The sequence below is a fragment of the Chlamydotis macqueenii genome, chromosome 2 (genome assembly GCF_036417535.1).
Source record: "Chlamydotis macqueenii isolate bChlMac1 chromosome 2, bChlMac1.mat, whole genome shotgun sequence".
Taxonomy (NCBI): domain Eukaryota; kingdom Metazoa; phylum Chordata; class Aves; order Otidiformes; family Otididae; genus Chlamydotis; species Chlamydotis macqueenii.
Genome location: NC_141557.1, coordinates 74,033,143 through 74,046,215, shown reverse-complemented (window position 1 = coordinate 74,046,215; position 13,073 = coordinate 74,033,143). Strand labels below are relative to the sequence as shown.

The following is a 13,073-nucleotide window of genomic DNA, read 5'->3' as shown; positions in this document are numbered from 1 at the left end:
GACCCAGTTCCTAACATTCAGCTGTCTCGCAGGGAAAAGCTGCAACCCTTTAGCGTAAGGATTGCCTCGTTGCAGACACTGCCCTGTTTAGTTTCAATCAGCTTTGGGGAGTTGATACCACTTTAAAGTTGGTCATATTGGCATAGTTTGCAGCTGTACGTGTATAAACAAGGGATAACAGTGATGAAGTGTCCATAAACACCAGTTATGCAGTTTGAACTAAATCACACCTTTCATCATATCGGAAAACCGTCGTGCATGAGACCCAGTTCTCGGAGAGTAATTTTAAACTAGTTTGAAGTGATACAAAAATAAAACTGAGTGATTTTTCATCAAGTAAAATGTGTTTGGTGTATGTTAATCAGGACAGGTATAAACCAATCCAAAGAGGATCTCCGAAAATGAGATAAGATTGTGTACATAAAGGATTTCAGTAGCTCAGCTACATCAGTTATAAAACTTCTAATTTAAACTAATGCTACCTATATTTGGACAGTGAGAATTAATGGGCTGCAACTCTTCTGCAAGGAAAATGTTACCAGTGGGGATCCAGTCCAAGAAATCTGTCCTTTATCAGTTCCTCAAAAGCACCTCAGTCACTTTGAATTACCCTGAAAACATCAAATCACCTGTAAGCCCTATTATAGTTCTTTGCACAACACCGCTAATTCATTTTGCAGTGGTTAAAATAACCAAAGTAATACAGTTAACATTTCTCCATAATCTCCTAAATAAATCTAAATCCACTGTTAAAATACCTCTAATTCCAGCTGCAGTTTGGTAGTGGTGTCCCAACAAATTTTAAAATCTCCTCCTCCTCCCAGCGTGTTTCTTTTTAGAAATGACCAATGGAGAAACCAATAGATTTCTATAAATCACTGTTGGATGAAAACAAGCATTAAAAGGAGGCTTGAAGTTGTTTAATATTACAGATGTTTTGGAGCTCTATTCAGTAGTTGGCAAGTCACACGAAGCTGCTCTGAATTCTTTATAATCTAGACACAAAGATCATTGAACTCTGAGAGAACCCCTGGGCTTTTATTCAAAAATATGTTGGCTTCTATTTACCTCTTTCTTCATTTGTATCTATCAAATGGCTCAATATATAAATAAAGCCCGGGTGTTCTTATTAGCTAAGGCAGTATTTCATGCAGATTAATGCCAGCAGGTTTTGTAAAATGCATCTCTATTCAAAGCTGGAGTATGTTTTGATTTAATTTTCATCCTGTAGATGAATCAGGTATATTCTACTCCAGTTCTTACACAAGGCTCAGCTGCAGCATATAGGAGGAACCTGTAGTGTTTCATTCTAGTCCCATCATCCTTCTTCAGCAAAGCACTTTTAACCCTCAGTGTCTGCATCATCCCATTGGCTTCAGTGGGAGTACTCAGGTGCTCAGGTATATTAAAATTATAATTGAAAACAGCACCTAAGTGACATACCTAGCATTTTATTGAACAGGCTTATTTAAATATTACCTCATGCATATGTTATGAGGAAATCTTTCTAGTTCAATAAAATCAGGCTTATTGTTGTTGAATAAAAAAAAAATTACTTTTCTTTGCCTCCAAAGCAGGCTAAAACTCTCACACTAAACTGAAAATATTGTGTTGGCTGAAAGTACTTTGCCAGCTGAGCCAAAACACAGCAAGATATTAATCTGATGTTGGTCTTAATAGAATAATGGGTAAGGGGATTTAATGGGATTAATAAACTGACCATTTAAAGAATGCCTTCGTCAACTACCAGCTAGAAATTTAACATCCCACGTAAGCTATCTCTGCATTTGTCTAGTTTTGCCAATGCTGAATTGATTGTTCAAAGGATCCCGGCTTTGGAGTGGTTGAGTGGATTTTTTTCTGTGTAACATAAACACCCTCACAAGAAAAATCCCTCCACTGAGGCAGTAAGACTGTGATGAAACCAGAGAATGGAGAAAATATATATGTATAAGATGATAGCGGATCACACGCAAACCATTTGAGGCGCTCCAGCGTGATTTAATTCCCATCCTGCGGAAACTCTGCCTAGTGCACTCTAATAATGGAAATGTTTGGATTAGTCTACGTTCAATCCATTTGCCTCAGCGCCTCACCAAATGTGAGCTACGCCATCGGTCTCGATGACTAACTATTTGTAATTTAGCTGCAGCTTTCTTGTAGCTGTGGCCGTCTGCGGTCATTAGCAAGGCAAGGCTTGTGGGAGACACATTACTAATGCATTCGACCAACTGATCTGGTTGGAAAAAAAAACAATACATCTTTTTTACGTACACAAGCTCTTCATCGGGCTAGACCAGCCGTGTCCCTAGAAGCTCTCATCCTCCTCTGTGCTCCCCTGTAAGGACAGGGTGGTTGTACCGGCTGCAGCCCTAGGCTGAGAGTCAGCGGTGACCATGTTTTCAGACTCAGCGGAGCTGGGCAGTTGTTGTCGGGTGCTACCTGGACTAAAGCACGGTTAAAGAAAAAAAGACGTACTGCTTAGGTATCTTGCAATCCCCACACAGAGGACAAAGCAGTCAGGGACATGTCAGCAGGCAAGGAATGAGAAGATAACAAATGAGAAAGAGGAAGAGAAGAGACTGTTGTCAGATAGAAGAGCAATAACTGAGAAAGCTGCAGAGATACAGACCTTCCCACGTTTTATGCTAACCAATGCTCATTTCAGCATAGCAACTACAGGGTGACTAGCACATACACATTCAAATTCGGGTGTGCCCTCCTGGGCTCTTTCACAATGCTCAGGCTAACTGTACACACCTAGATTTCTGGATTGGTTTTAACAGCAGAAATTTTAGCTTTCTCTGATTCTGTAGGTCTCCTGGAGGCTCAGAGGTGAGTGCTGCGTCGCTGCTGCTATGATTAGAAGTCTCTATGTGCTGGACCTTTAACAAAGAATTTCTTTTTCCAAAACATTAAGTATTTGGGTATGTTCAACGACCATTAACAAATGTAAAAAGATGCAAAGAATTTTTAACTGTATAGCTAAAACATAAATATATTGTCCTCTCAGTGGCACAGCTCTTGGTCTTGACTCTCGCTGGCTCTGCGGCCACTGGAGTTCTTTAGACTAAACAAGAGCTGAATTCCGAGGGCAGAAGGTACTGTAATAAAAGCAAGTATCAAAACAAAATCAGATCAAATTAACTTAAAAATCTGGCGGCTTTTTTCCTCCCAGTCGTCTGCTGGTCACCCTTAAATTGAGAAGAAAGAGGCTGAGTTCATTTTACTGACAGCACTCAGAGCGTACCAATGTCTAAAGGGTACTGCTTCTAAAACCTCCTTTCTTTGGGCAGCTTTAACGGGGCAAAAGGAAACCTTAAGTCTGGCAAACAAGAACAGTTGGAAATCCTTACGAGAGAACACAGAAGCCCAAAACCGAAGGATGCCCTAGCACATCCTTCCCCTTTTTTTTTTAGGATAACAGCCAGTGTGAGCGTTACTCACGTTTTCTGGGATATAACGGCATTCAGAAGGTGAGGGAAAAATAAAACAAACCAAACGGTGATACCGAAATTCAGTGAATCTGAATTTTGGCTGGGACACTGCCAGCAGCATCGGTCGGGGGCCGCTGGAGGGCACTGGCGGCCCGCGCCCGGCCGTCGAGGGGCGGTGGAGGGGGGGTGGATGTAGAAGGGAGGCAAGTTTTTTTCTCTTTGAGGTCCTGTCATTCCTGTATAAACAAGTTACGTTCAAGTGTTTAGGATATAAATTACGACCATGCAGGCTTGCCTCGGAAAGAATGTAAACACAGCACTGTGGTCGGAGCAAACTCTGAAACTGACTTTATAATTTATCACAGGCCCTGAGAAGCTCGGGGAAGAAAAGGGCATGTTTGAGCGTAAATATGTGTTTTAAAAGATGAAGAGTTTTATCTATCTATAATTAAGTAGATATAATTTTATATGTGTATCTGTATATATGCACGTATATATACATAGACATTTACCATTTTGCTGAAACTCTCGGGCTTTTCAGCGTCTGGGCGCGGGGTCGGGGAGACCTGGGGCGGCGTGGTGGGGCTGCCCAGGCCTGAGTGGGGTGTTGGGGTCCGGGGCCGCCGCTGTCCCCTCCGTGGGACGGGACGGGTGGAATGGGGTGGGAGGGTGAAGAAGAGCTGCGCCCACCGGCGGGACCGCGCGGGGCTGCCCCCGGGATGTGGCCGTGGCCGTGGCCACCTCCCGGGCCGTGCCGTCGCGAGTGGGTTCGGAGGGGATCCCCCGTGGGGGCAGCGCGGCCTGGGGTGCCTGCGCGATGGGCGGGCGAGCAGCTCCCGGCCCCAACCTTTGGCCGCTCCCCCCACGCAGGACATGGTGGTACCTTGGGGACAGAGCTTGTTTTGCTCAGGGTACTTTGTGGGCCCTTTTAAATTTTTCTTTTATTTCTTTTTTTTTCTTTTCTGTTTTATCCCCTCCCGCCTCGTTCACTCGCCACGCCGCTCTCGGTACCTTCCCCCCAAAACACTCACTAAGCCATGGTTTTGTAGCGGATCCCTCTCGCTGCCCACCCGTGATATGTCCCCCCCGGCTGCAACCCCCCCACGCGCAGCCCCGCACCTGGCAAAGCCCCATCGAGGCACAGAGGGACTGGGCCGAGGCTGCGTGGGCAGGCGTGACGGGGACACGGGGACACCTGGACACAGCCCCAAACAGAGCGGAGGGCGTTTCGGGCCCGGAGGAGCCCTCGGAGACCCTCATGCTTTTGTGTCTGCTGTCCCGGTTATTCTCAAGGCTCTGGAGCAGGGGAGGGGAAGTAGGGTGGGAAGGGGGTGAAGGCAGGAGGGTGCAGCACAGGGACCACGGCATCGGCCCACTCGGGTCAGCCACTCACTCCCCTCCTCCCCTTCCAGCGGCTGGAGGGTTTGAGGCTGCAGCTTGAATAATCTCAGATGCTGAGGCTGACGAATTTACCCATAAGGAGCCAAGCGAAAATAAGTGCCTGTCTAGTGTGTAGTCGTTTATATACATTTTATTGGAAAAAAAAAATTTGTACATCAAAATATTTTGGCAAACTGTAAAAAGTATACATAAGTGCAAATATATTCTCCTTTTAAAGCAATAGTGTGTGAGTATACACGAGATTTATTTAAAATATTTATTTTAAAAATACTGTGGTAGAAAACAACTTTTGTAAAAATAAAAAACAAAACGTTGTATTGTTGCAATATGGAAAAAAAATGAACTTTTCTTAAAGTCTATACACGAAAGGGCTAAACAATACTGTTTTAGTAATATCGATGGTCGGTGCTGAAGTCCACAGAAAGTGTCCTTGGTGGGGCTCGGGGAGAGGGAAAAAAAAAAAAAAACAACCAAAAAAGAAGTAAATTTCCCACTAACGCAGCAACGGAAGGGGGAGTCCTCGCAGGTGCCGAGCTGGGAGATTTATTTTTCCTATTCAAAGACACTTTCTCGTATCAAAATATCTCGCATTGTTCCCTTTCCCAAAGCTCGATTCTTTAGGAGATCACACAGAGGCCGCTTATGATTAAGGTGGTCGGACTCGGCATAAGGGACACTTGCATCCCACCTAACCCAACACGTCACACAAGGCATTTTTCTTTTTAGGATGAGCTTTGAAGCGTTATATCGGCTGAATGTGTCCTTCGGGGGACGGAGGGGGACCGAAAACACTGCTTCCTTAGGTAACTTTTGCTAAGTGACTTGTGTACTATCAATGCTACCAGAGTGCACATTATATTTAACCTGCGTGGGTCCGTCTATACCTCGGCTCTGCTCAGTGCCACCTCATTGTCTCTGTTGGGGCCCTGCCTTCACATCACACAGGGCTTGATGTCTTGACAGACGCTTTGGTGGTGGTGGTGGTGGTAGTAAGATCCACTGGCGGAAGGGTGAAATGAAGAAATGCCGTTAAAATTGAGGACAAAATCTTTCCTGTCGCACACCGGGGAGGGGTGATGCTGGTAGCGAGGCAATCCCACTGCAAGAGAAAGAAAAAAGAAGAGCTGCTCAGAAATCGGGTGGTTCTGCCCCAGGGGGAGCAGCCCTTTCTCCTTCACCCGTGGGGAGGAGAGGCTGCCTGTAGCACAGTTGACCTACTGCTTCATTTCCCGTGGTCTCAGCTCCCCCGAGCAAGGTTTAGGAGCCCTTCGCTGGGCTTCCCGGCAGCGGAGTGGGAGCTCCCCCAGGGCAAAGTCTTGTCTTGCTTGCAGGGCAGAAAGAGGGGACGTGGATCCCCAGCTCGGGTCCCCGATCGCCTCCCGGGTGGGCTCGGGGCTGCATCTCTGAGTCATACAAGCCCCCATGCACGCTCTGCGGTGGGGGGGAGTTATAAACTACACAACCGTGGGGGACACGGGCTGAGGAGAGGAAGGCATGGGGAGGTGGATGCCCACGGACACACGCGTCTCCGCATTCCGGCTGCACGCGTGTCTCAGAGCATCCCTCCCGCGTGGGCGCCCACGGGCTGCCGTCTGCCCCTTTGCCTGCGTATTTGTCAGCGGGGGGCGGGGGGGTGGGGTGGTTTAGCTCAGCCTCTATTAGTAGGGTAGATGAAGGAGTGTGTGTGTGCGAGGAGACGATGCCACTTGCGTGTTTTTCTGGATGCGGCGCAGCCGTTTGATCTTGATTCATCGCTGCTCTTTCTTCCCCCTCCCCATCCCGACTCCGAGAGATTTTTGCTTTCGGCTTGAACGGCTGCGGGTTGAATTCCAACCACGATCCATTTGCGCGTTGGTACTGTTTTTTTTTATTTGTTTGGTTTTGGTGGTTTGGGGGTTTTGTGTTTTTTATTTGTTTGTTTGTCTTTTTTTTTTTTTTTGCGTGTGTGCGTGTGTACGAGGGTGCACGCCTGTTCGCGTGCGTGATTTCAGAAACGTGAACACCCAGACCAAGGACACCCCACGGTTCACCCACAGCAACAAGCGCGGTACAGCCGTGGCACTGACATGAAAATGACCTCGCAAATTCCCCATTTCATTTCCCGCAGCATTTCAGGGGACAAAGTCCTAAGGGTTGCCTGGGAGATCATTCCCCCCACCCCGTACCCCAGCCCCCAGCCTGCCCCGTTGGGACGTGCTGGGATCTTTAGTCTGGCAGGGTTCCGACTGGATCCGGCGGGGAAAGGAGCCTTGCCTGAGTAAAGCCCGCAGGGTAGAGCCGGAGAGGGATTTGGTTTGGCGTGTGGATGTCAAACTCGGGTAGCGGGATCCTGTCAAATCTGACCGAGGGTCACGAGGGGGGGATGGGGGGACAGAGAAAGAAGAAAAAAGCAGCAAAAGAAAGAGGAGGAAAACAGGATTAAAAGAAAGAAAGAAAAAACAAAAACAAAAAAAAAAACCCAAAAAATAGAGGGAAAGGTCCCTGGTTTTCCCCAAGACAGGACGGCGGAGCCGAGCCCTTTGCCGGCGGCACTGCGCGGGCGGCGCGCACCGCCCGTCTCCTCCGGCACTGTCCCCTCCTTCACCCCGCAGAGCTCACTTTATAAAAGTGATTATTTCGCTGGATTTCCTCGGCTTTCTAATAACCCTGCTGGTATGCTCGCCATAAACCGGGGCACTTTATTACAATCCTGATTCAATCATTTAGCGGGATTTAATAGTGTGCGAAAAAAATCCGCCTCCCCCCTGCACCCCCCTCGCCCCCCAGTTTCAGAATCCTTTTAGCAGAACCGAGCCTCCTGTTTCAAATTTTTTCCTCTCTTTTTCTTGGGTCTGATGCAAACTCAAGGTTTTATGTCCACCCTGTCGCTGTCATGAGTGGAGGATTATTGACCGATGAGCAGCTGTTGCTACCGAATTTGCTTCACGTTTAACTAAGAGAAAGGCGAAATTCCCTTGCTTTTGTGGGGAGAGAAGGAGAAAGATTATTGCTGGTAATAATTACGAAAGAGGGAGTCGTTTTTCCCCATCTCCTTTTAAGCCTGCTGAAAGGTCTGCGCTGCAGAGATTTCACACGTAGCACACGCGAATGAGGATTGGATCCACGCAAAAAATAAAGGATTGCGGTGGTTTGTTGTTTTTTTTTCTTTCCGCTAAAGCCCTGGGCCAGGGTCCTGCAAATGCAGCAAATAAGTGAAGAAACGCCGTTTTGCAAAGTGGTGGCGTTAAATCCGAGCTGCTGGAAACGGCCGCTCGTCGTCGGCATTAAGAAAGCGTCCATTGGTCTGTCTACGCGGGTATCCGTCTTTGGACAGAAAACAAAATCCGGATTTAAACCGCGCCAGCCTTGGAAACTGTAGCGGAGGCTTCGGAGGGGGACCAGAAAACCCTTCCTCTCTCTCCCTCTGCTTTTTGTTTCGAAAAGCTGCTTCTTGGGCTGCTTCGAAATAAGTGAAAATTTCTCTCCCAGGAATCGCCTTCCCCACCTGGGGTGTCTGGCGGGAGGAGGGGGCAGCTGCCTCCCAGCCCTGCTCCCCGCGCCACGCGTGGCCCCGTGGGCCGCAAGGAGTAAAACAAAGGGGGGGGGGGAATCCAAAAGAAAGGAAAGGAAAAGAAAACAAACAAACAAAATTCAAGTAACAACGACAATAACAACCAAGCCAAGCAGAAATTCCTAGGGGTCAAGGTATGTGTTTTGGCTGGGGGATGCCCTCGTGAACCCGCCGGCCTCTCGCTACGGCCCCCAAAACCAAGTGGAAGGACGAATCTCGGAAAATCGGGTTTAAGCCTCCGCAGCAGAGCCCGGCGGGCACAGAGGAGCCCATCTGGGGAAGCATCGCAGCCCCGGAGCCCTCTCTGCGCCCAGAGACCCCAGTAAGACAAGGACGCGACGCCCTCCGCAGCCGCCTCTCCCCAGGAGCCGCAGCGGGGCAACGGGTTGGTTTGGGGCTTTTGGGTTTGGCTTTTTTGTTTTGTTTTGTTTTAAGGGAGGAAAATTTGCAACCCCTTGCTCCTCCCTGGCACCCCAAGTCCTTCCTGCGGTGATGGGGTCCCAGCCCGCTCCGGCGGGAGCAGGCTGCGGGGTTTGCTGAAGGACAAGAGGGTGATTGACAGGCGCCCAAGCAGGGGGCGGGAGGGGACCCAGAGCCGAGGGTCGCCTGTATTTGTTACTTGTTGAAATTCCCATAAAATTGAACAAGACCCCGCTCTCATAGGGGTTAAGTCAGGCTAAAATCCTCTTCGGTGTGGTCCAGCCCAGACTGTCTTTGTTTGCTTAACCTTCGGGACCCACGTTTAAAAGGGCTATTTGGAAAATTTCCCCGTAAGAGCCCAACATCTTTTACCCATTTTTGCTCTCGGATTTTTCTGAGCAGACATTGTCTGTAATCACCGGCCGGGGGGCTGTGGGGAGGTGGGAGACAGAGACCAGAAAACTCTTTCCCTCCGGTTGCAGAAATAAGCTGGATCCGCTTTAATCCCTCTTGCATTTTTTCAAGATAAGCGGTTTGGGTTTGTTTTTTGGTGTTTCGGGTTTTGGTTTGGTTTTTTTTTTTTTTTTTCCGTCCTCGCGGGGCTTAGGGAATAGTATTTAAAGCTTTTTTTTTTTTTTTTTTTTTTTTTAATTACTCCCGCGACGCGTCTCCGTGGACCGCGGTTTACCGGGGCGGCGGCGGCGATGCCCGGCGGCGCTCCCCGAGGAGTTTTCACCGGCACCGAGGGAGCCGTGGAGCCAGGAAGGAGCCGGGAGGGAGCCGGGACTGCACCGGGAGGGAGCCGGGCTTTCCTCGGAGCGCTCCTTCTTCGCGCTGGGCAAGAAGGAGGGATGCTGGCAGCCCACTCCCCGGCCCGAAACAGAACGGCTCCAACCCACGCGTGTTTTCCAACCCACGCGTGTTTTCCTTCCCTCTCGCAGACAATGCCCCTCTTTTTTTCCTCAGCCGTGGAGGTCGGAGGTTCCCCGCGCGAAACCCCGCGCTCCCCCCGGGTACCGCGTGTCGTCCCCCCATCCCCACCCCTACCTGAGAGGTCGTCGCGGGGACTCTGGTGCAGGTAGCCCTGCTCAAGGGAGTAGGGGGGCACGCTGGAGTGGATGCCGGAGGAGGCGGTGTTGGCGGCGGGGAGGCCCTGCTGCTTGATGTAGGGCGAGGCCCCCGAGGCTGTCCAGTGAGCTGAAGGGCTCGTGTAGGGCGAGTGGCACTCGATGGCGCTGGCCATGGCCGGCGAGGAGGGCACAGGGCTGCTGCTGCTGTCGGGGCCGTAGTCCCCGTTGGCAGTCACCGGGCAGCTGGCCATGTAGGTCGAGCCGGGGTTGGGCGACATGTGTGGGACGTGGTGGCCGCCGCTGAGCCCCTCGTAGCCGCCGGCCATGGCGTTGGGCATCATGTCGAGGTTATAGCCGTTGGAGTGACAGGCGAGGGAGGCGGGGGGCGCCTGGAAGTCGAAGCCCTGCGGCAGGATGGAGGCGCCGAAGCCCAGCCCGTTCATCATGCGGTACATGGGCTTCAGCGCCTGGCATTTCCTCCTGAAGCCACGGGGCCGCCGTCGGAAGGAGCCCTCCTCGAACATGAACTCGCTGGCTGGGTCGATGGTCCAGTAGTGGCCCTTGCCCGGGCGGCCCAGCCCCTTGGGCAACTTGATGAAGCACTCGTTGAGGGAGAGGTTGTGGCGCACAGAGTTCTTCCAGCCCTGGTAGGAGCCGCGGAAGAAGGGGAAGCGGGCCTGCAGGAACTGGTAGATCTCGCTGAGGGTCAGGCGCTTGGATGGCGAGCTCTGGATGGCCATGACGATGAGGGCGATGTAGGAGTATGGGGGCTTCTCGGGCCGCCGCAGCCCCGAGCTGGCCTTCTTGTTCTTGGAGGACGCCGCCGCCGCCGAGGAGGAGGAGGAGGAAGACGAGGAGGAGGTGGAGGTAGAGGAAGAGGAGGTGGAGGTCTCCAGGGCGGAGGAGGGCGGCCGGCTCATCTGGAGAGCTCCGGGAGCCGGGCTGCGGGAGCGGAGAGGGACGGGGGGCTCCAGCCGCTGCTGGCCGCTCTCGGTGGTCATCTGGCGGAGGGAGGGAAATGGGGCAGGGTGGGGTGAGGCGGGGAGGGAAGGAGGGGGGAGCCGGGCGGGGTGGGTACCGGGGCGGGGGGTGCCCCGCAGGGGGAGAGCGGGGCGGGGGGAGCTGCTGTCCTCCGGGCACCTCCTCGGCGCTGCGGGCGGCGGCAGCGCCCTGCGCATCCCTCCCCGCGAGCCCCTGCGCAACGGCTCCTCGGCTTTCCACCGCACTCAGGCACTGGGAGGGATGGAATAGGATGAGATGGGACGGGATGGGATGGACGGGCCCGGCCCAGGCCTTGGCCCAGCCCCCGCCCTCCCCGCGCCGCGCTGCCCGCGGAGGCTCCGCTCAGCGCCGCTCCGTTTCCTCCTCTGCCCCCCACCTGGGGACCATCCCGCTGCCTAATCCTGCGAGGGGAGGAAGCGCAAGCTCCCCCCCCCCCCCATGTCTTCCGCACTGTTATTCTTTCATATATACTTTTTTTTTTTTTTCTCCTTGCGTAAGGCACAGCGCGACCGCCTATCCGTTCCTTCAATCTTACTCTTTTTTTTTCTTTTTTTTTTTTTTTTTCTCTCATTTCCCCGCAGACCCCCCTGAATCCGGCCGAGGAATCTGCAGAGATAGAGGTGGTGGGAAGGGGGGGAGGGAGAGACCACCCCCTTTCCAGCTGGCCTCTGTCCACCCGTCATCTGGGCAGGAGGGGCTGCTGCTGCCGCTGCTGCGGCACCGTCCCGCGGTGACACCGTTCACCGCCTCCCCGGGGCTCCCCCGGCCCCGCAGGCACTGGTCTGCCCGCTGCTCCCCGCCACGGCCCCGGGGCGAGAGGAGAGCGGCTGCCGGCCCCGAGCTCCGCCGCTGCCCCCCGGGGCACTGGTGCCTCTGGGTGTGGGTGTGGGTGCGTGGGAGGAGGGAGGTCGCCCACCCTGCGGAGCCCCAGGCAGCGCTCTCCTCTGCTCCTCAAGCCTACCAGACCTCCGGGTTCCCAAGACTTCTCGCTATTATCCCTCGCCACCTGGCTATAAAAGGCGATTTATTTTATAGGGCAACAGGGGTCGAGTCCGAGGACTGGGGATGTCCCCTCCCTCCGCCCTCCCGGGTTGCCCCCCCGATGCGGCGGGTGGGTCACGCCGTGTGCCGGGGGAAATGGGGCGCCGGAGAGGGCACAGGCCGGCTCCCAGATGATGGAGGAGGCTCCAGGATCAAACTGGAGACGGCGGGAGGACGGCGGCTGGACGGGAGGCAGAGCAGGGAGGGTTGCTGAACGAAAAAAAAAAAAAAAAGGGTGGGAAGGGCGCGGGACAGAGCGGGACGCAGTGTCACAGCGGGTGTGCGTGTGTGTCCGTCTGTCTCCGGCGCAGCTCCGTGCTGAGCTCGCTGGTGGGTACGGGAAGGGAGGGGGTGGGGCTGGTCCCAGACAGTGACCTGCAGTTGAGTGGTAGCAGGCTTTTTCCATCAAACTCTGCCTGGATACCACACACAGAGCCCAAGTGTCAGTTTACTGCCCTCAGCCCGGCTCCTTTTCCCTAAGCTCCACAGTAATTAGACAAAGAAAACCTAAATTAACTGAACAGGCGTCGACAGCTTCCTCCAGATCACCACTGCTACATACATGGGAATGTGTCCGAAAATGGCTTGATTGTACCTGAGGATCAGCTAAGAAAAACACCACCAAGCCCGGCAATGTTTACTACGCATTTTTAACAGAAAAAAAAAAAATTATCGCCCAGTCGATAGACTGTGTTTACCTTTTCTGAGGCTTCGATGTAAACTGTTCTCATCGTAAAAAAAAAAAAAAAAACAACCCCAAAAAACCCAAAACCAAACCAAACAAACCCCCTCCACCTGTATCTCTATTTCTATCTACCTATCTCTATATCTTTTTTTTTTTTTTTTCCCCATGGAGGGGCAGGGAGGCCGACGTGCGATTCCTGATCGTGTTGCAACGACCTGTTCGGAATATTTTTTAAAAAATATCCGTGAGTTTCTGTATAAACATCCTTCCCTGCTCTAGATCGGCGAGCGAGCGTCCTTTTTCGCCTTCCGCGACCGGACATCTGTGTAAAAGTCACGCTCGGGTGACATGCCCAAGTCATTTCGGCGATGGTCAGGAGGATAAAACTACTAAATGCAGGAAGGGGAGGCGGGAAAACAGCGGTGTGAAAAAAAAGCTTTAACCTGCCCACTTTTCAGAGAACTCGT

General features: G+C 52.2%; 1 protein-coding gene across 2 annotated transcripts; it reads right to left on the bottom strand.

Moving 5' to 3' along the window:
* Positions 1-4,952: 4,952 nt before the first annotated feature.
* FOXF2 (forkhead box F2) lies at positions 4,953-11,102 on the bottom strand. 2 transcript variants are annotated; one of them, XM_086741921.1, is made up of 3 exons: positions 10,957-11,078; positions 9,856-10,879; positions 4,953-5,937 (listed from the first exon to the last, which is right to left on the bottom strand). In XM_086741921.1, the coding sequence occupies exons 2-3, from the start codon at positions 10,877-10,879 to the stop codon at positions 5,771-5,773; spliced, it is 1,191 nt and encodes a 396-aa protein (XP_086598047.1). In that variant the 5' UTR covers positions 10,957-11,078; the 3' UTR covers positions 4,953-5,770. The 2 variants fall into 2 exon arrangements, with proteins under 2 accessions (XP_086598047.1, XP_086598046.1); XM_086741920.1 differs by having other exon boundaries at positions 9,856-11,102.
* Between the last annotated feature and the right edge of the window lie 1,971 nt (positions 11,103-13,073).